General features: G+C 34.2%; 2 protein-coding genes across 2 annotated transcripts; both read right to left on the bottom strand.

Moving 5' to 3' along the window:
* Positions 1 to 300: 300 nt before the first annotated feature.
* TRIADDRAFT_58053 (uncharacterized protein) lies at positions 301 to 4,231 on the bottom strand (the record flags this gene model as incomplete). Its single annotated transcript, XM_002113981.1, has 3 exons — positions 301 to 701; positions 797 to 853; positions 3,670 to 4,231. 3 exons carry the CDS (start codon positions 4,229 to 4,231, stop codon positions 301 to 303), a joined length of 1,020 nt encoding a protein of 339 aa, XP_002114017.1.
* Positions 4,232 to 14,731: 10,500 nt separating this feature from the next.
* On the bottom strand, positions 14,732 to 22,359 carry TRIADDRAFT_58052 (uncharacterized protein; the record flags this gene model as incomplete). The annotated part of the gene is made up of 20 exons (XM_002113980.1): positions 14,732 to 15,255; positions 15,401 to 15,455; positions 15,540 to 15,614; positions 15,918 to 16,019; positions 16,089 to 16,180; positions 16,245 to 16,473; positions 16,592 to 16,663; positions 16,749 to 17,177; positions 17,439 to 17,545; positions 17,643 to 17,711; positions 17,794 to 17,824; positions 17,909 to 17,957; positions 18,071 to 18,126; positions 18,212 to 18,274; positions 18,347 to 18,441; positions 18,646 to 18,736; positions 19,218 to 19,281; positions 19,743 to 19,817; positions 20,192 to 20,232; positions 22,327 to 22,359. 20 exons carry the CDS (start codon positions 22,357 to 22,359, stop codon positions 14,732 to 14,734), a joined length of 2,352 nt encoding a protein of 783 aa, XP_002114016.1.
* Positions 22,360 to 22,677: the final 318 nt, after the last annotated feature.

Here is a 22,677-nt window from a genome sequence, read left to right as displayed (position 1 = left end):
AATTACCACAGCGGTATCTTAAAATCAGTAGATTAACAAAAAGACTTTCATCAAGATAGTATGAATGCAAATCAATCGAGTAATGTAGTAAGGGGTTGAAAAATAATGAGTAGATTGGATTTAATGCTAGTCGCAAGTTATGGTAATAGAGTGGCCGAGATAGACATTAGCGATTTCGCTTCAAAAATAACTACAGTAATATTAGCAGAGTGCAGTAGTACATGTCAATCTGTCAAGTAACATAGAGTATGGCATATTCAATTGAGATAGAAATAATCGTTCAAACATAGAAATTAATTATCAAACATACAATACATACCCGTGATTAGGTTGCGGGATAAATTCTGTGCCTCTGGGTGTAGTTGCAATCGGGCGATGCGATGGATCCACAGCAGATGGAGGGCAGTAACAATTACCATAAGGCTGGCTTCGGACAAAATGGCCACTTGTAGGAGAAAATGATATAATTTGCGAATGCGGATGCGGTAGACAGTCACTACTATTCCATACCGAAATCATTGGTACTAAATTGTTAACGGCAGTTGTAGCAATTGATGCAGAGGTAACAATATCGTTCGGGACTGAAACAGCCGTTTCATGGTTGTTATTATCCTCTCTAGCTAAGTTGCCAACGTTAATCGCCGTTCTGTAATATGGCGGAGGCGACGGTGGTATTGATGGTGGCACAGATGCCGCCGCGTCTATAATAATTGAAATTTTTGATTTAATTGTAAGTAAAGACAAAAAGGACGCAACAATCTACAGTTTTTTTTAAATCTTATTCTAGTCTTCTTACCAGCAGCAGTATTAAAGTCGCTTGCTTTAAATACGCTATGAATTCTAACTGAATTACCTGTAACATAAAATAAAGGATGTCGATTTTAAAATTTATTCTTGCCGTCTGCATGTAAAGCTAAGCTTTATTTCTTATAAATAGCAAATATTTTCATGTCCAATTTATACTTTTTAATTATTTTAATCGGGATTATTTACTTGACAACAAAGAATATAATATATTTTAAGGTACAATCTATCTAGTCGCATAAATCCTGCTAAAAGTACGACTTTTATTTCAGTAAATGTGGTTAGCTGTTTAATTTTTACTCTCTAATTTATATTTCAAAGCCCATCTCGATTTGAAGTGAATAAATTATTTCATAATATAGAAGAGAGTAATTTTAAAATAGTTTTATATTTAAATCATCAGCATAATAAAATGAAGGTTTTCTATATCATAAATTCTTAATTACGTTTATAAAGTTGTCTATCTATCTGCTAATAAATTAATTTAATACTCTTTCTATCCTGGTTCCCAGCGCGATATTAAAAAGAACTTTTTTATTTAATTAATAGCGAAGAAAGTTTTTTAATTAAGAATAAATTCTTAACTAATCTTAAAAAGAATTTTATCATATTATGTAAAGATAATATTTAGTCGAAGGGCAAACTATATTATTTTTAGGGAAATGCATATGCTATTCCTCATGAATGCCTATTGCGGCATAATAATGTGGAAGAAAAAGTGATGACGCGATGCTTTGCCTATAAGACGTATGTATATATATGCAAGCTATGCAATATGGCATTCTCATGAATACAAAATTATATACGTAGACTAGACTTGGATACTATCAACCGTATACGTTTACTGTATGTCAACGCATTTCTCAATCACGTCGTACCAATATTAAAAATGGTGGAAAAAATTGAATAATTGAACTAGTTCGTCGATTCGATCGTTCAAGATCGATCTAAACAGACTACTTCGCCTTATAATAGTCATTATATCATTTGCGCTATTTCACATGTAATATCGTACAAATATCGTCCACTTTGGACGCATTGCATCATTTACATCATGCAATAAAGGCGGTGTATGTTTTCATTTGATGGGCCGCCATTTTCCCACGTGTTGAACTGTAACAGTATGGTCTGATGAAATAACCCAAAATATTTCTAAATTGGAAACAGGTGTCAAAAAGTAGATTAGTATCCTATTTTAGGCATAGGAAGAGTTTTTAAATTCCTCTTTCGTAATAAAGTTAAAAATTCTCGATTGCGATTTTTAAGGAGTTCTCAGCAGTACATAGGTGTGAATTTTTTTTTCTCCGTACAATATTATGAGAATGCGCTGTGTTGTTGATTAGCCAGCGCCTAGACAAGGAATTAAAGTTTTGATTTTGATATTAAATTTTAGACGTATTCGCAACTTTGCAGTTATAACATTGAAGACCTTTAAAATTCTATGGATATAAGGATTATGACTTATTATTAGGCTGTATTAGAGTACATTTTTGCAATAAAATCAATTGGATATTATGACTGCAAAGCGTGATTGATGAATTTTCAACGATATCTTTAAGAGTTCTCAATTCATAGAGTTGGCGATCTCATGATGACCGTATGAAGAGATTGTATCAACCACAGCATAAGTTAGCTAGGGTAGTAGCGTCGTAGAGATATTTAATGTTAATAATTCATCTTTTGAGTATCGGAATATCTCAACAGCATAATATACGTAATATCCAGTACAGTAATGGTATTTATGTAATAGGGCTAGTTATAAACTACCGCAGCTGTAGTTATGAGAATTAAAGGTTATTAACCTTGTAATTAATTTTTCAATATACGCTTTAGTAACTAACTGGTTGTTGCAAACATTCTATTTCTAGGAAATGATCACTGGGATGAGAGTGGTTATTTTCTGCTATGACGATATGATTTTTTTTTTTCCTTAGTCGTCTTCTCTGTTATTGTTGTTGTAAGGATTTTCAAATCAATTTTTAAACCTTTTTAGTTAAAATAATTGGATAAATGAGCGTGAATAGTAGACTTTATTGTTGAATCTTTTTGTCGTCAATATCGTATTTAGAATGATAAAGTATGCAAATATAGAAGGATAATGCGATATTATATTTTTACTTGGTATTACGATAGCCTTTTAAAAATTTGGTTGATCTTAACCAACTGATGTACTGTAGTACTTGTAGTTGTAATAATGACGCAAACCATATGCTATCTTGTTCTATGTTGGGTAGTATTCTTGTTTAGTTGAATTGGTTATGGCAATAGGGTAATAGCAATATTTCATCATTTATTCCTAATCCAGTTTCAGCAAATGTTTAATGCACTAATTTGTCTTTTAAGGTAAATTACAGTAGCATAATATTCGAGGTCAGTTCGTTTTTAAAATTTAAACAAGTATTGCAATAGCTATATAATTGTTGAATGTAAGTGGGCAAGAGTAATAAGTGCTATGACAATAAGGAAGTAAGATGATTATTCCTTCATTGGTTAGTTGTAGGTATAATCTGTAAATCTGCAGATATTTATCTTAGTAGTAATAAGTGTGTACAGTACTGTGAAAGAGAGACACTTGGAGAGGGATAAAAATGAAAATTAGGATCAGCATTACCGATAGTTTCCGATTGATTAATTGATTCGATGAAAAAAATGGAAGCTATTCTATTGTTAGTTAAGGTAATGAAGTGATTAATCTACGGATATGATGAAATTAATGGCATCATTTGCATCAAGTTATGATGGCAACGTGTGTATCTTCTAGCTACTGTTATATTTTGATTTTTTAAAGTGCGTCTAACAATAAGTAAGAATTACACCGAGGCTATTTCTTAATTGGAATAATAATGATTGAAAGTTTTGACTAACCTGAATCTTGTTGTGACATTTTATTATATAAGAAGATATCCAGTTCTCTAGCTACAACTTGAACATGAAATGGTGATATGCAGAGGTCTGGATTTTGGCATTGATTGGACTTGCATATTCTGTCGCTATCGGTCGATTCGAGTGGGACACCAGTAAATAAAATAGCCATAACAATATCCAATCGCCATACTTTATCCGTTTGTCGTAAGCAATCGATACGTCTCATTTTACCACGATAATCAGGATTGGAAATGATGCATTTATCGGTATTTCTATCACGGATCCATTGGGTAATGTTGCGTTTATTTTCAGTTTTGACATCTTTTAAAATTTTAATTAATAATCGTTTACACCATAACATTTTATCATGATTTCTGACACGTTTAATGTCAGCTAGCCAAGTATCTTCCTGTTTATTTTTAATATTATCATATTTGATCATATTACTACGCCGATTGGTGCTATTGTAATGTCTTCGTTTTTGTTGTAGATGGAACCAACCGTAGGCTCTAGGATGGATATAACGTTGTAATTCTTCCAAATCGATTCGATTGCTTACCATGATGCTAGTTGATTGCTCTCTCTCCCTCAACTTGTTAATGTCTGTACCTCGATATACCAGCACAAGCAATTTTCAATGCAGCGATTTTTTTTCAAGAAGGCTAATTTGTCTAGGATCCAATGACTCTTCTCGTCACCAAGCGTACCGAAGTGGATCAAGTTTATCTTGATTTGGATGTCATGCGACAAATAAGGCCAATTGCCAGCGATAGTCTACGAATGGGGGGCTTATGGTTGTTGGTCAACTTTTTATACACTAAAATTGTTAAGCACAGTGATCAATGTTGGAACAAGTCCAAGGCAGGCTAGGACATGAATATCGAACGATCCAGTGTCGCTCTTGATTTCAAGTGGAAGCTTGCCAACTGCAACTTGTCGACGTGATACAACACGCTTGCTACCCTACGCTAACCAAGATAATAATAATAATAATGATGAAATTAAGATGACTAATTTATTTTGTAGACTCTTATCGATAACGTTAACGTAACGATTGCACTCTCGCCAATCGATGACGACTCATTTACTCCACTCTAGTATCAATAAGAATAATAATTATTTTAATTATGTCATTAATTCTGACTGATCAACAGTAGAATAGGGGTACAACGGCCGTCCTACAAGCCTTTTTGTCCTTTTTTTAAAAGGTTGTATTAATGAAAGAATAGAAATGTAAATGGATTATCTTATCGTTGGCAGAATGATGAGAGTAGACTAACTTAAATCATGGCTATCATGCCGTAGTGATATGGCTTCTTCATGTTAACCGGCGGCCGCAAATAAATGCCACGTCAGGTAATCCTCTTCTCCTCCTCCCCCTCCATTGGGTTTCAGCGCTCATGGCACTACCCTAATACTACTAGCTATCCTGGTCTATCCTACTATGACTATCGTCAACAACAAGTTTATGTATAGCCTCATCTTGTTGAAATTTCTACCTTGATATCAATATCAATGATCTCGCTTGTCAATAGCATCCATAGGATAGCCAATCGTTGCCGACTGATGCTGACGTAATTGTCAACAATTTTCTAACATGATAAGACTTGTTCAACTTTTCTTTTAATTCAATCCATGTTGATGAATAGGAAAGATAGCACATTGCATTGGGCAAAAATACAACCATCAGGAGTTAACGCCTTTTAAAATGGCCATTGAGAATAGCCTACAATATGGTATTGTTGGTTCCCATCATGTCTATTATGTGGACAACTGCACATGCAACATGATTTAACAAGTGGATCCATCAACATTCAATGGTAATATCGTTATGGGCAAATATCAATAGGTGTTTGACTGGATTGTATCACGGTAGTTGGGTAGTTGGACTGTTGTTAAGAGGCTATTCATTAATATGGATGATGATGAGCATCGTCGGCCTTGATCATGTTTGGGACATATTTAAACTTGTTATAAACTTGTTCAGACAAGATAAACGATCATTAGGCTAGCGCGTGCTCAGCCGCGGAAGAGCGCTTTGGTCATCTCGTCGACAACCTTGTTGATGGCATACAGTAGTGTTGTAAATGGGATACAGGCCTTGAAACGTATTCATAAATGAATTGATGGCGTTTCTATGATGGATTGGTCTCCAGTTCAGTTGGACTAGACTCTTCTATCGCAAGTCTTGGACTACAAGCCCTGTCAACATGAAATTGGTAATGATCCATAAACATGGTTACCGCCGGTATCTGGCTACTGGTGGAAGCGGCCAGCCCACCGGATCAAAATCAACTTGAGGACAGCGCCTTTGAGACCTCCATGGATCATCATGACTGCAACAAGACATGATACTCTACTTCTAAAAGAGTCTATCGGCTCGTGACAGCTTGACATACCCAATTTAATCATTTAATCAAGGATTATGAGATTGGCAATAATCGAACTGATCTGTAAACAAGATCATCATCCACTATCAGTTAACTGCCAAGCGGATGAGCAGGCCCGTCATTCGGGCCCAGCCATGATGCTCATACCGGGCAACGATCAATTTGGGGGCTAATAATTGAAATGATGAATTATTAAGACATCAAATTCAATCAAGGATTGCTCGGTTCAATGAGGATTTGATCTGTTGAAGCTACAAGTCATTTCCTACTTTGATCTCTTTTGATAGTGTAGTTTAGATTGTTCTACAAACTTTGTGGTCATTGGATGGAAAGGGTACACCGTACTACATATCGGATTTCAGATGAAAAGTTCCAAGAGTTTTTTGGCTTTAGTAATATAATTCTTCTTATTATCGCATTATCATTGAATTATTATTATTTCAGCCGTCAATTTATGATTGCTCACCAAGTGGTAAAGTGATCAACTGGTGCTGAATAATCGTCACGAATGCTTACTAAAAGCAATCAGCAAATGAATTAGACGATTGCAGTAGGCTGTCCGATGGATGACAAACTAAAGTATTATTTAAATTTCACTAGACAAGCCATTTTTCCAATCTACTTCTAGGAAGTCATTCTAGGATGGATAAGCTCATGTACACGACAAACTTTGCATCTTTATGACATGATTTTAATGACGATTTACGATGCTTGATCATTGATTTATGCACTGTACTCTAGTATACAAAATTATCAGTCAAAGCATTATTGGTAGCGCCGTGAATTCTTCCATGGTAGTACACTACATACAAGCGATATTAATAAACTATGACGTAGATCGCTGACAGCTTAGGCTTTCGATGAATAACACGTTGCAGCTCGCTGTTTTCTAGCAACTTGTTCTAAATTCAATATTTGTAAAAGTGGATCAGTCATGCTACTGGTGTCGTGATGAATTATTTTTGAGTTATGACATACATGAGTATTATTTGATGCTCCAGATGCAGATAGGGACTACTAAAACACTTTCTTTTACTACAATAGTCCCTGATACAGATTTGAACTAAGATAAATTCAGTATTCATAAGCTTTATCAGCAGCATCATCCATGTTATGGTGATTTTAGGATAGGGTTATTACGTGGGCATTGGTATTATTAATGGTAAGATGCAAATCACCGGTAGCTCAAGCTTCCGATCGTTGGATTTCAATCGACATTGTCATGTGTAATAGGGCGATGCAGCTTGCTACGATTAAAAATTGTTGTAGTACTAAAATAAGTTAATATTTATAGAATCTTTCCAGTAAGATCATTGATGTCGTGACGAACCATTTCGGAGTATTCTATATTGGTAGAATGGATTGTCAAGTGGTGAATTGTCGATAATTTCTGATCATTGGATTCTTATACAGTGCATGGTCATGTCCCAAGACTATGATAAATTGAAATGTTCATAGAAGATTACTAGCAAGATCGTCGATATTGCCATAAATTATTGAATATTATTATGATAGATTAATTATTTAGGAAGCAGATCGTAGGTAGCTCAAATTTCTATAGCTGGATTTCAATCGACACTGCTATGCCCAATACTACAGCAGCTGGATGAATGAATAATTTTTCCTAAATTAACTAGCGCTCAGTAGCTCAAGTTCTCTATCAATTAAATAGATCTCGTTAACTTCAAGTTTTCTATCGTTGGATTCTGTCGTGACCAATACCCTAGACTTGTAGATACCTATGCCTTAGAGAGATCCACAATTCTAAGGTATGCTACTATACTGGGTAAATCAACAATTTTCTCGAAATTAAATAGATTATGTATTCACAAAAGATTACGCGTAAAAATCATCGGGTTGTAATAAATTAATTATTATATTATTGGATATTATTACGAGCTATCAAGCTGGAAATCACCGGTTTAGCATCTCAAGTTTTCGATCGTTGAATTCTAATCAATACTGTCTGGTCCAATACTACTATAAATTAACCATTTTCCTTGAATGAAATTAAAGTACTGTGTGATTTCACAGGAGATTACGACATCGTTGGTGTTGTGATGAGCTATTCCAAATCAGTGCAGTATTATCAATATAGAAATTAGGGGCAGCTCAAGCTAACGATCCTTGGATCCTTCTAATCGACACTACGTGGAAATGTGACTGCTGGTTGCTTACTATTAAAATTGAAATTATTATGATAATGTTGGGCTGCAATACATTCAATTTAAAATAATGCTACAGTATTCCTAAAAGTTGATCAGTAACTATTTGACGGTAAATAAATAAATAAATGAATCGATATTAGGCATACATATGTATTTCAAGATTGCCGATAGCTCAAGCTGGCGATGATTGCACTCTGCAGTCATTGGTATTTTCATGGCCATTGAATATAGCACTAATAGAATACTGTAAATTAAATCCTAAATCTCAATCTGAATATAGCCCAACATTCATGAATAACTATAGCTAGTTCATCATCTACTAAAATACAGCGATTGATGAAAGCCTGTGCAGTTTAAATTCTTTTTTTAATGGATTCCGGTTGGTACTAGACTAGTGATGATACAGATGTAAAGTATACTATTGTCTCTTATGATGATGCCGACAGACCAGGTGGAGCTTGCAGTATGATGGCGATCATTTTTTGGAGGTGAAAGAAAATCGATTTTTAACCTTCGACGACATTTTCATAGGATAAAGGTAATTACAGAGGTGCACAGGTAGATATAGTTGAATCCGGAAGTAAAGCATCTTATTCAATTCAGAGGTGGATAGACAACGAAGATCTTCGAATGTAATCCGTGGAGGAGTGATGGAAATGTTTCTCCATTCATCGACAATAGCTACGGCGTGATGATGGTAATTGATCAATTTGTGCCAATGATTTATTCAGTCGTTGCTTGTATTCATTAAATAGCCCTCGACATAGTTATTAGTTTACGCAATACTATGGCCAATTGGTTCAATAGCACTTCAAGATAGTCCCTATTTTACTAAACGTCGTAGTCAATATTCTTGCTTCGTTGAAACATTTTATCCTTCTTGCCCTTGTAGTAAAATCTTTCACTCAGTCGTTGTTTACTTTGACGTTAATTTAGTCGCCTTCGCCATAGTTACTATTTTACTCAACGTTATGGCCAATTGGTTTAGCAACCTTTAACCAATCACCACAGTCACTATTTTACTCTACCTTATGGCCAATTGGTTTCGTAGACTTCAATCACTCATCATAGTTGCTATTTTACTACACGTCGCGTCCAATAAAGGTTATACTCAAATTCTTGCTTCGCGCAATCATTCTATCCTTCTTGCCCTTGAAGTAAAGTCTTTCATTTTTCAGTCGTTAAGACTGACTTGTTTTAACTAGCCTTCGATATACTGGACGTACCGTAGTCAGAATTTTACTCGATACTTATATTGCAACGCGTTGTTGTCAAGAGATGCTACGTTATAGCGTGAAGAAAGTAATTTTGTCGCTCTTAATCATGAAATAAATTCACTCAGTCGTTGCTTGCATTCATTGAATAGCTTTCGACATAGCCATCATTTGACTAAAACATTTTTACCCTATCCTCCACCGCCTACTGCAAATATTTCCCTAGCGTATAGTATTGCTGTTAGTAAAATAATGCCTGGCTATGATACTGTGCCATCATTAATTCGATTTACGATGCTCTAAGTATATTATAAGGTAGAATGGATAAACTCTGTTAGTAATAATGTCATTATGGTAGATAGATTGTCTCACTCTGCCGTAAAATCTTGCATCAATTCGTTATTTTCATTCATGACCAATATGGGGTAGCCTTCGGTGTAGCCATTATTTTGCTCGACGCTGGTGTTGGACAAGTCGAAGGCATTTTTAGCAGCAACTGCTTTTTCATTAAGTACTCTATGTTATGATATAGTCTAGCACAAAACAAAGAATTATTACAGACATTGCTTACATAGGGCTGAATTGTTCAATATAAATTAATTAACAACACTGAGTATAAACTCTTGACCTTTAATCCGCCATTTTTCGTCAACAGGCATGCGTGAGTAGAGACTCATCAATACCGCGTCCATGCTTGATTAGAATAGAATTGGTCCCAGTCCCTCTGGCTTATGGCTGCAGCTCTTAAAATTCAACGACTGTTGCTTTAAGGCCTACAGTTGAAACTGACAATTCGTCAGCATGAGCTACTCATGGGCCAAAAGATGTAACAGTTCTCCATGGAAGTTTGCCTGAGTAAGCAGAAGAAAGCGTTTTCAGACCTTGATGAAAAAATTCACTTGCTTTTTGCAGTGGTTAAACGAATGGACAATTGCTTTGCCACGAACAGATTGAGTTGCAGCCAAAATAGTTTTAAAGGCGATAGACTGGTTTGAAAAGTTTCGACTAGCATTCATGGTCTCCAGTATGGAACGTTTATCCATCAGCGACCTTTAAGACATCTTGCATAGTCGGTATGGTCACCAAGGAAATTTCTATTCCAGTTAACATAACAGTCCTGTCTTCGCTAGCGTTTTCCTGCCCACTGTAGAAGGGTTGTCCAATTTTAACCGTGCAGCAACGAAACGAATATCAATGACTGCAATTTATTTTGCAGTGATCGTTTATAATCACACGGCAATGATCTAGAATGGCTAGGTAAATGTCAATATAGGTACGCCATTGATGGAGTACTAATCTGTGACTACGGCTACCATTTTACAGTAATAATTAATTAATACCAGTATAGGTGAAGGTTTAGACAAAATTCTTCTTGACATCACTTTACAGTACATTCGCCATTTCTTCAGTCTACTGCACAAGCATGACGTTGTCTTTCTTGCCCCAAAATAATTTGTCAACTAGAGTAGGCCATATTGATGTATCGAATGATGTTTCTTCTGCGTGTCATCTGATTTAATAAATCGCCATCACTCTTTTATGCTAGTGTGTATCTAGTATGATTGCAGTGTTGAACATTTATTAAGATGAGAATTTCCTTACCGATGAGCATCGATAAGTCTGACGATACAGGTGAAATACAACTCGGACTAGTTCTAGAAATTAAACCAAGCGGCTTTTAGCCATCGTTTTCTTGTATTTGTTGTAGAGGAGGAGAGAGTGCAGTGCAGTTCTGTAAAGGGTAGTCACCTCTATAGACAACATCTTTTTATTAACGGAATGATAGAAATAGACGTCTGTATTCAGTTCATCATTCTGATGTTTGTGTCTACTTTTCCATATCGTAGTACACTATAGCAATGGAAGACCCATCAAGCCAAACAGTTTTTATTCATAGTTTTCATTGTATTTATTGTAGAGAGCAGAGAGTGCAGTACAGTAATGGTTGCAATCTTTGTAGTCAACATGTCGACATCTTTCCATCAACAGATTGATGGAAATGGAACGGTTGTATTCAATTCATCATTTTGATATTTATGTCTACTTTTCCATTTTAGTGCCGCATAGCAATAGAAGAGTATCTAGGCATTAATTCTTGTTGGCGAGTCTGCATGCAGATTTTATGCCCTGGGCGATTTATGGATGGCTTTCTGTTCCCTCCACCATTGAATAAAGGCGGATTTCTTTCTTTTTCTTCAAGTTATGGCTTTGACTACCGCAAGCCTATCGAGCATGACTTGATATTGATAGTGATATATTATGATGACACTGGTGATTTGTATTCTACTCAAAGCTAACTAAATTAGTACAACTAATATCGTTTAGCTTATCTGTACGATAGCATAATAACCTAATTATGCTGGCACTCGTATATATGAATGAACGAAAGAGTTAATGTGGTCCCCAAATGTTTAATATTGAACCTTATCCTCCATGGCATGCCCTAGTTTACTTTCTCTTTAGCTTGTGCCGATATAGACTCATTTATACATCGCCTACAGTGGATATTCATCATGACTGTAAATCATTTATGCTATTCATGTGGAAACGTAGCCTACTATATACTTCTTTAACTTTCCTAACCAGAAATGGATAGAATAGAATGAATAACCTACATCGGCCAACTTGGAATCGATAGTAATAACTTATGTAGTCTTAGATTTACATTCCTATAGGTGTATAAGAATTAAAGGAAAGGGGGATCCTAGTACCCGTCTGTTGAGTAAGGATTGGCTGTATTACCGTCTCTATAAGATCCATGCGATTGCACTAAATCCAATTTTACTTAATCGTAGTTAATGAGATCAATTTCGTTCCATGATTAATTCATTGGTAGAGATCATGAAGGATCTCACTACAGCGAGGCGCAATCCTCTATCACGGTCTACTTTGATATAGTCTCCCAAATAGGCTACAACGCTACAATTTCAACTTCCTCATAGACGCAGCTCAAAGAGCGTTCTATGCAAAAATGAAATTATAATGCTTTTAGCCACAAGATCTACTCCTTAACAATTCAATAAATAGGATGTAAGATTTACAATTTCTTTATAGGTGCAAGTTAAGGAGTATTCGATGCAAAAATAAAGTTATAGTGCTACTGTGTAAATAGCATTTCAGCCGCGAGATCTACTCTCCAACGATTCAATATACGGCATAGATATTTGTAAATGCTATAAGTAGTGGTTATAGCCAAGAGATCCGCTCTTTAGTAGTTCAGTTGTTAGGATACAAGATTTATATTTGCTATACATGCAATTAAAGGAGTACTCTAGGCATGAAAAAGAAGTTTTAATGTTATAAGTAATGTTCATAATTGCAAGATCTACTCCTCAATGATTTAATAGTTAGAATGTAAAATTTACAATTTTGGTATAAGCGTTGTTGAAGGAGTGCTCTATGCAATAATGAAATTATTATGCTATAAGTAACATTTTAGCAGCGAGATCTATTCTTCAATTAATTATAGTATAATTAATTAATTGAAGAATATATGTGAATATTTATTTAACAGCTAAGATATAAGATTTACAACTTTTGCCATAGGTGCAGATTAAAGGAATAATCAATGCAAGAATGAAATTATAAATGCTATAAGTAATATTTACAGCCATGAGATCTTCTCTATCCAGTATATACTAGCCATAATATCGTGCAACTCGATAATTAGGGTATAACCTATAATTAATTTGATCTTGTAGCTAATCTAATGACATGTTTGCGTTAATGAGCTATAATTAACATATGCTGTATCGAGCATGAGAATCAGATCTACTCTTTATACTCGTATGAAGAATGAATGCTAACCATAATATCGTGCAGCATGGCAAAATCATTTAATATAATGTAATTTACTCGTGTAATTAGTTTGATCTTTTAGCTAAACTAACTCCTGACACGTTTGCGTTAATACTGTAGGCTATAGTCGACATACTGTATGATGCTGTATCGAGTATGAGAAGTAGATCTACCCAAAGAAAGGATAGCTACTTGTACGAGTTATAATACTGTACAACAGGACTCAATTATAATAATCCACAACAATTAGTCGAACATCGTTCTCATGAGACATTGCGTACGTGTTTGCTAAGTAAAATACAGTATTTTAGTACACTACTATAAAGTTTTACTTCCGTTTACTTTGATCCTATAGCTAAGTTATGTACGGAAAATGTTTGCCTTAATAGGATATAATCGACACAATACTGTATTGAGCATGAGAATGAAACAGTGCCCGCGCCAATTTCTTTGCATGGCGGCAATGCAAGCAAAAATTAAAGTTCAATTTAGTACTGCAATAGTAATCTTCTGAAATGGCCATATTGTCAATACCTAAGAATGCAGTGAAAATTAAAAGATTGTTTTATTACAGTTAGAACACGAATATGTCGATAATATACAGTATTATGAACGTCCTTCAAAATTTGTAAACAGCAAATGACGAAGTTCAAGAATCTCAGATGTACGTTGTTCAGATATAACCTCCGCTATCTTGTTTCTAGAAAATTAGTCCTATCTGCAATCATTAGTTTAAAGAACAATCGATTTTATACGCGTATAGTGCATGTATTGATATGTCGAATACAAGATTATAGATTGTGGTATACCTGTAATATAAAGTTGGTAATTGTTAACAGCGGATTAGATTTTATTGCCAAAATTTTTCGTAACACAGTAATTACATAATTTCTGCACTAGTTTCCATTTGCTACCGTAGCAAGAAACATCTTTATAAGTTATGCAATTTTTAATGTACCATAAAACATACAATTTTGTTCATAATGTGATTTTATATTCGCTAAGGTCATTCCTGAGCTTCTCCCTATCTTGCGTATAGTACAGCACAAATAATATAATAACCTTTTTGCTATGTTTGCTTGAAACACAAATACGCCAGTACTACTGAAGGTAGGCCTGAAATTTGGATAATTCACGTTCGAGGCTATCAAGTATTTTGACGTCAATTATCTTTCGAAATTAAATAACGATCTAAGGAGCAATTTACAGAGTACAGCACAATATGGAGAGTAAATCGCTTCTTAAACAATATAATATAGTAAGAATCTTGTTGGAGAGACTGCGATAAAAGAAAAATTTTTCAAACACTTTTCAGTTATCACTTGAATGTTTCTAAAATGCGCTCTATTTGCATAGTATCGGTAACATTCGTATAAACTCGAAGTCAACTGTATAATATTTACATAAATTTCTTTCTACAACTTAAATATCACATTAATAGAAGTTAATCGTATCGTTCTTTTGGTAATCCTCATTTCGGTCATAAAGATCTCTAATCGATACAACTTTTAACCGTAGTAAATCCATTTTCTGTTATTCCATTATTACCAACAGGGGTTTTATGATTCATCAATACTGATTTATGTTGTGTTTTCAATTCTGTACATTCATTATAATGGTTGCTATCTAATTCAGTTGTCCCATTCGATACATTTATGCCATTTGCAATTTTGACATCGTAACAGTGATTTCTGTAACCACTTTGAAGTTTCAATTCTGAATCATTTACAGAAGCTTTTTCTTGCTGTTTAGAGTCAAAAGGTTCTGACTTTGCTCCCAACTGCTCACAATTATCTAGCAAATTTGTATTTACATTAGCTTTAAAAGTATTGGGATCTGGATAATCAGACATCTTCATTTTCTGGATCGTTTGTGATTCCTCAGGGTGTAAATTATTTACTTCATAATCAACCTGTACTTCACTCCTTGGCGATGATGTTCCATTAACAATGACAGAATGATTGGTTTTTTGTGTGCATGATAAATCACTTGAAGTTGATATCTTATTTTGTCTCCCTACATTTAACAGAGACAATAAGTTTACTTAATCCGGCTGTTGAAACAGCGTCACTAGGGATAGAAGTACACGCTATTTTCTTATGGATATTATTGAGATAAATTAATGTTGATTTATTAAAATAGATGAGTATTAATATTCTACCTTCTCTGTTGATGTTAAACGGTAAATTGGTTGAATCTTTGGTTATCGATAAAAGCTAAGTTATAATAAACAATCCGTTAACAAAGTAGCTCCGTAGGAAAAGAACAAGTTTTGTAGTGTTACGAAAAATATTCCATACTTGATTTATTTTAAACGGCTCAAAAGTAGAAATTTCTCCTACGTTGGGGCCAACGATTGCCTTAATTTCATTAAACTAGTAAGAAAAGATAAAATTTATGAGTATAAACCTATAAATAAAACGTATGTAAAAACTGCTATATTATGAGTATTTGATTCGCAGTTAACCTTCTTGATATTGTCCTGATGTAAATTAGTTAACTCGTCTTTTAGTACAGAAACTACTTCTGTATCTTTTGAATACTGTGACGTCACAGCTGTCCTTTCCTTTGGATACCAGCTCCCTATGTCTGCAGGGTTAGATATACCTAACTATAAAATGATTTATCTTTTAAAAAAGTAACTTTTAATTTTCTTTTACATATACCGTAAAATTTACCTCTTTTAAGGCTTTGTCAGCGAGGCGAGCATTTGTATCAAGTAAGCTACGGTTTTCACTTTTTAACCATTTCAAATGCTTAGTTAGCTCAGATTCTTGTTGCTAATCAATAAAGATACAAGGATGTTATAATATAGAGTACTGATGACAGTTTAATACAATTGCCCGTACCAACAACGAATCATGCTCGTGTTTGAGTTGCTGCTGAAATTCCGGTAATGTTACATTTTGTGCAATTGACGTTAAAATTTGATCGTAACCAGCTACAATATAATTGCGAATTAGATAAGAGCAAAAATGTGATTTAAATAGTATTCTTTTCGATACCTAGGGCCTGATGGTGATGCTTGTTAACGTGAGTGATTTTATTTAATAAACTACGAGGCATGGCTCCGTGGTTTCCACTATATTGCACATCCTTAGATAACGTGGCCACGTTATCTGAATGGACGTTTTGTATGCCTGACGAATTGTAGAGCAGCTGTTCATTTTTGGTAACACTTCCTTCCGTGGCATTTTTTTGCCGCTTTTTAGATTTTCCAAGTTTGCTAGAGATCTACCATCAACGTTTAGTATTATATAATTAATAATCGGCAATTGTGGTAATCTGCTTATTTTCTTTCAAAAAGTTTATATTCTATATCAATAAAAGCGACGCTAGGATTACTTTATACCTTTGCTTTTATAGTTTTACGGTTCTTTTGGTTATTTATTAATTCTTCCGCGTCAGCTGTTGAAGTAAGTGCCTAACACATTAAGCAAACGTCAGCATGTTTCATACTCACAGCACAATATCACATTTAAAAGGAAATGATATCATTTTTGTATAACCTCTTTTATCGAATTACTCTTTATTTTTTTCTCCTTCTTTTTAAGCTTGATTCCCTGATGTTTCTTCAGTTTTTTTATTACTTTCTCATTTAGATTGTTGTATTCTGAATCATTATCGGTGGAAGCGACGCCTGCTTTCAATTTGGCATCCATAATGCTGAATTGAGAATGCTGTTTTTTCCTTTTCTTTATTTTGCTAATTTCACTGTTTCGTTCATTTAGAACTGGAATTTTCTGTATATCAAGCAAACTCTTTTGAGACTTTTCTTGTCTATTTTCGCAAGTTCTGCTCGTCTTTATTGAATTAAAAGAAATATTTGCATTTCCAGATTCAAATACTGTAACATCGTCAACACCTTCATCGTCAATAAAGTTTGACAAGGTGGACTTTGCGCCGTTACTTGATAAATTCTCAGTTTGGTTATTCTCCTAAGAGGAAACATAAGGTGGAATTATAGTTAATTCGTACAGTAACATATCTTGGCAGCATCTTGCGATTTGCAAATGATCATTTTATACAAACTTTTACGATCGGTGATCTACTGCAATACGAGTACTTACGGAAGTTTGGTCGCTTCCACGATCAAAATATTTCGCTAACTGCTCGTATCAAATAATAATGTGGTCAGGCAAGCTTCTTACATAGTTAGAGTGTGTATATTATGAAAAAATTTACGTCTATTCTATTACCGCTGTGGAATCAACAGTGTGTAAGTAATACTTCACGGGTTTGCCAGTCCAAGATACTCCACCCCTTAGAGAAGCTAGTTCTTCTATGCGCATCATACTACCAATATCTAGCAAATTACATCAGAATGTAAGGGAAGTGTCAAATCTAATTCCAATCTATTACTTATGTATCCAGAATATATCAGTCATATTCACTGACAGTACCGGATAAATTTCTTGAACTAATTCTAAAATTTAGGGGCATAAATTCTCTCGATGATACTATTTTAGCACCTACGTATAACAATAAGAAGTTGAATATTAATAAAAAGATGGATTAGCCGCATTACTTTGATAATAGCAATGGTGATTTTACCTTCAACTAAATTAGCAAATATTTGTTTTAGCTGGATGGGTATTAAGAAAGTAAGAACATAGTAAGTGTAAGAACAGCATTTGACATCAATTACAAAGATTATTATTCACTGTACTTGATGGTCAACAGCGGGACCGAATGCAAAATTATTCACGAAAATTAATCTAAAGAAATCAATAAAAAAAACACCTTTATTGATTTTATTACTTTACAATGAAATTTTCTCAACCAGTGGTAGCAATTACATAAAATAAATGAAAAATGACGTGCCACTTACGTGCATTTGGGAATGAGCCCTTCATATTCGGGTGCCAAAAAATCTCCTTTCACCAACTGTTTAGAATAAATGTATGGTATTAATAAATATTATTAGAAGGACCCATTAATGAAATTATCTTCTCGTGAAATAAATTAGTACCTGGTATTTACAGAAGCTTTTACCAAACCATTTCATCCATTTTCTAAAACTTTTATCTATTTCCTTGGCGGTGGCAGAATTGAATTTTTTATTTTACTATTATGCTCATAAAAATAATCTTACTATAATACTAACTTTAGCGAATTTGGCTGGGATGTCTGCTTTTTCTATACCCCAACATTCTTTGCAATTTGTAGATGCAGCTGCTTGTAAGACTGCCTGGCCGACACCTTTTAAACAACATGTACGATATTATTCATTCATATCACGTGAAGTAACAGTTAAAATTGATTTCTTGTTATGCCCACTGCCTATGGATTGTAACGTAGTATATAGTACAGTTTAGGCTAATACTCGTATGAATAAAGCTATATTGATGTTAAATCGATTCTGGGCATATTGTGAAAGGCTAGAATCTTAGAATAAATAATTACCGCTTCCTAAATCAATAAATACATCATCTGGAGTAGGATTTAAAATTTTAAGTATTTGGGTCATTAAGCTAAAAGACGTTTCACCATAAACCTATAAAGTTATTGAAATGTTGAGAATTAATTAAATAGTGTATCAATAAATGATGGCCAGATTTAACATTAGTCAAACATGGTTGAACTTTAGACAATATAAATACGCATACAAGAATTGCTTGATAAAATTTTTTAGCTCTAAGAATTATCTTTCTGATCAATCTTAACTTGCCTCAGGAGAGAATGGCTCGTAATTATTGAGCTTTTCAGGATTAGGTACCGCGATACTATAGACTATATGTATAATATGTTCTAGTAATCTACTACTTGGTCTAGCACCTAAACATTTAGGTGGTTGTCTTCCTTTCCACTTTAAAAAATATGTACAATAATTAGGCACTTGCGATAAATACAAATACAATTTCGACAATAAAATTATTAAAATTAGGTTCTTGAGGTAACTTGTTCATAATAATTAGTGAGCCGTAGAAATATATGCACTTGCTTAGTAGGTTATCATAGTGTTATTATTTAATTACCAATTGTCGAATACCATCTATTGCTCGATTATACTTTTCACACATTGTCGACATAGATTCATAGCTAAATAGGAATACGAACGGCAGATAATCAATATCTTAGGTAATACTTTTCAACATCGCTCAGCTTCAGATAGATATTTAAGATAACAATAATTATCAAGGATGACAATCAAATACTACTACAGTAGACTTTGCAATATATGCTATTGTGGCAAATCCATCACTTGTAACTAGCCTCCATTTTACTGTTTTTACGTTTTTTTACGAATACATGAATGAAATAGCAGATACATTGTCACTATTGTATTGTAATCATATAGTTAATATCGATCATAAGTAGGTGTTAACTCATAAAAGATAAATGGGTAATTGGAGTCATAGGTAATGAGTTTCGCCAACAGCATTCATTGCTGCCGTGTCAGAGAGTTAGTTTAGATTTATCGCTTTAAAATTGTCAAGTTTTTTTGTAAAGGCAAGCAACTTTGTAATAAAGCAAGTTGTAAGATTTATGTTCGACAATACCTTTCAGGTTTATAGAATTGCGCGATATTATTGTTCATAGCAGGCCTAAGCTCAACAAAGTCTTCGCATACAAATCTACGGTGAGTAGGCAATTAATAATTAGTAAAGTGATGAGTTAGTTAAGAATAGGGGCTGCAGCGAGATTGTTCAATAAGATGACATTAAAACGTTAACGATTAAAAGCAATTTACTGATATTGAACTGAAATTAATTCTTTTCTATTTATCGAACAATGATGTTTGGAATAATATACACGTATAGTATGTCTTAATGTGTAAAAAATCGAATTTACTCAAGCATTATCACGATGAAGTATTGCAATTTACACTTTTTGAATTTGGAAGGGTACAGTAAGTTGAAAACATAAGCTCGTAGGGTAATAAAAGGTAATTCACTCTAGGACAATATGTTGAATGCTATGTAAAAAGGATCGATAACCTCCTACTTACGATATGGTATCAATGATTTCTTGAGCTTGATTTCTATGTTTCTATGTAGAGAAATAAAAAAGTAGAAATAAAGTCTCACTTTAGAAGAGTTCGCTTCAAAATTTATAGTAGGAATAACAGCTTAAGAATATATCATTCTTAAGAAGTCTATGATAGTTTTCATACTGTAAGTCTATATCAAACTCGTACAGCCATTTTATTCAGCACATCGAATTTATAATTAATGTACTGTATAATTATATATATAATATTCACACTGTACTTGTACGTATATACGTACGTCAAAATGCGTGCAGCATAACTCAGGCCGGATAGAGATTTTATCCGCCGTATAAAATTATAATACACAATGTTTATACTGTGGGTATACATCAAGTCCTGGCAACGTCGACTTGGGCTATACAGTACATCAAGTCAGTAAAACAGGAGAATGAGGGAAGAATCGATAGAAATGCCATTTAACATATACTGTAAGGTAACTACGGGAGAGAGGATTTACATTACTTTTTAGAGTGTATAAGCTCAATTTTGTGGACGATTACTAGTCAGTACAGGGTATAGGGTGCTACTAATTCATATCGTATGTTTGAGATATGGTATTATTGCAGTAGAGCAGTTCAACACCACACGAAGATCGATTTATTGCTGACTCTACACTAGTGCCTTAATAACCATTTCAATCATGATAATACCGACGAATATCAGCATAACTTGAATGCTGATTGTGGAACAGTAGAATTAAGATAACATCCATAATGTTATCTGACGTAATTTACATCATAACTTTCATGTTTGTACATGCACAGGGTACGCGTTTACTCAGTGCACTGGTAGTGAGTGATACACGATTTTAGCAAAATAAATAGAGTATGGGTAATATAAACACATAGCAAAACTGGAACAGCGGCTGCAACATGCCTTACGATTATTCATTCATTCAATCTTTGGTAGGATGAAAAAAGAGAAAGTTAAGTCCAATTGTCTGTATTATTTATTTATTATCGACAGTAAGGCTACGTCAGGATAGGGCATTATCTTATCGCGATATCTAATTTACTATATTACCGCTTGGACTTTTAGCGGTCTAATCTAACACATGAGTTAAGAATGTATTTTGAAGGCTTTGTCATCGATAATGTACTCTAAAAAAAAAAGTCGAAAACTGTGATCTAGAGGCACTGAAATTACCAGGGTTTACTTTCGATTTGATGGTCTTTTATTGCTTTCTATTAGTGTACAGTAGGATGTTCCTCTTTACAGTACTGTACTATCATACTATCTTTATGGAATACTTTCTATGTCGAGAACTACGGCCATGGGCCATGTCAGTTTTAGGTCATCGTGTAGCACCGGAAGCGAATAGAAATCCCACTAAAAATGAATGAAAAAGCCTTTTTTTCAAAGTTAAAATACTCTTATACTTTAGGATCTATTCTGGCTTATATGACGATTTTTACTACCGTCATTAACAAAGGGTTGAAAAAGATCGATGGGTTGATGAAGGGGAAATATCCGTTCAATGTTTGGCACTATTGTCTAATGAATGACTGGCTTGAATTTTTAGTGAGCAATGCCCGTTGCTTTTTACTCGTTCTTCGATATAGTCCAATCGATTATTAGATTGATTGGCTTGTCATTCGATTATTTCACGATAATAAAAGCGCCTATGTACAATGTTTTACATAGGAAACGAGGATGATTTGCAATTGAAAATTACGTCGGTATTGATACTAAAATGCAATGTAGTCATTCTAACTAACATTGTATGAATGAAGAAGGATGAATACGTAGACCAAGAGTCCGATTTTATGTATTTTTTTTTTACCAACGAACGATAATAGAATCTCTATTAGTTCTTCTCATTCCTGTTGAGAGTTGGAGAGGGGAATAGAATGAATCGTACGATATTGCAAGATTATTGTCATGTTCCATTCAATTCATCAACGATGATATACAATGATATAGTATCCATGGTATAGCGATTTTGTAGTCAAGGCAGCATGGAAGAGGATGATAATAATAGTAGCTGGTATTGTTATTACTGTACGGTAAGGCACCATCACTCCAGTCAGTCAGAAGTGCAGTTTGATACAGAAAGACTGGTATGGTTCTACTTTTGCAATACGTGAAATTACCCTACGGTAAGTTAAGCGATGACTGTGGGCCATTTTGATACGTTCACAGTATGTCTATCCATCGATCACTATGGATAATTGGAATAACGAAGTGAAAACGATGGTAAATTGATCTGGTATGTTATATACAGTAGTGATTGGAATGGAAAAGAATGGACATGAACTACAAATATCTACTGTAATTCTTGGACGAGCGATGATGCTGTTGGTAGCCTAGATGAATGAGCCAAGTGGATGAGATTCTTTTGAGTACAATCATTTGTAAGCTATATAAGTGTCCAATAAGCGTGTAAAGTAAGAGGAGTGATCGAATAGAAAGTGTTCATGGAATTTAGCAATAAACAATCGTCT

Source organism: Trichoplax adhaerens, genomic scaffold, assembly GCF_000150275.1.
Source record: "Trichoplax adhaerens TRIADscaffold_7 genomic scaffold, whole genome shotgun sequence".
NCBI lineage: Eukaryota > Metazoa > Placozoa > Uniplacotomia > Trichoplacea > Trichoplacidae > Trichoplax > Trichoplax adhaerens.
Note: the sequence above shows the minus strand (reverse complement) of the source record. Positions and strands in the feature narration are given on the sequence as shown.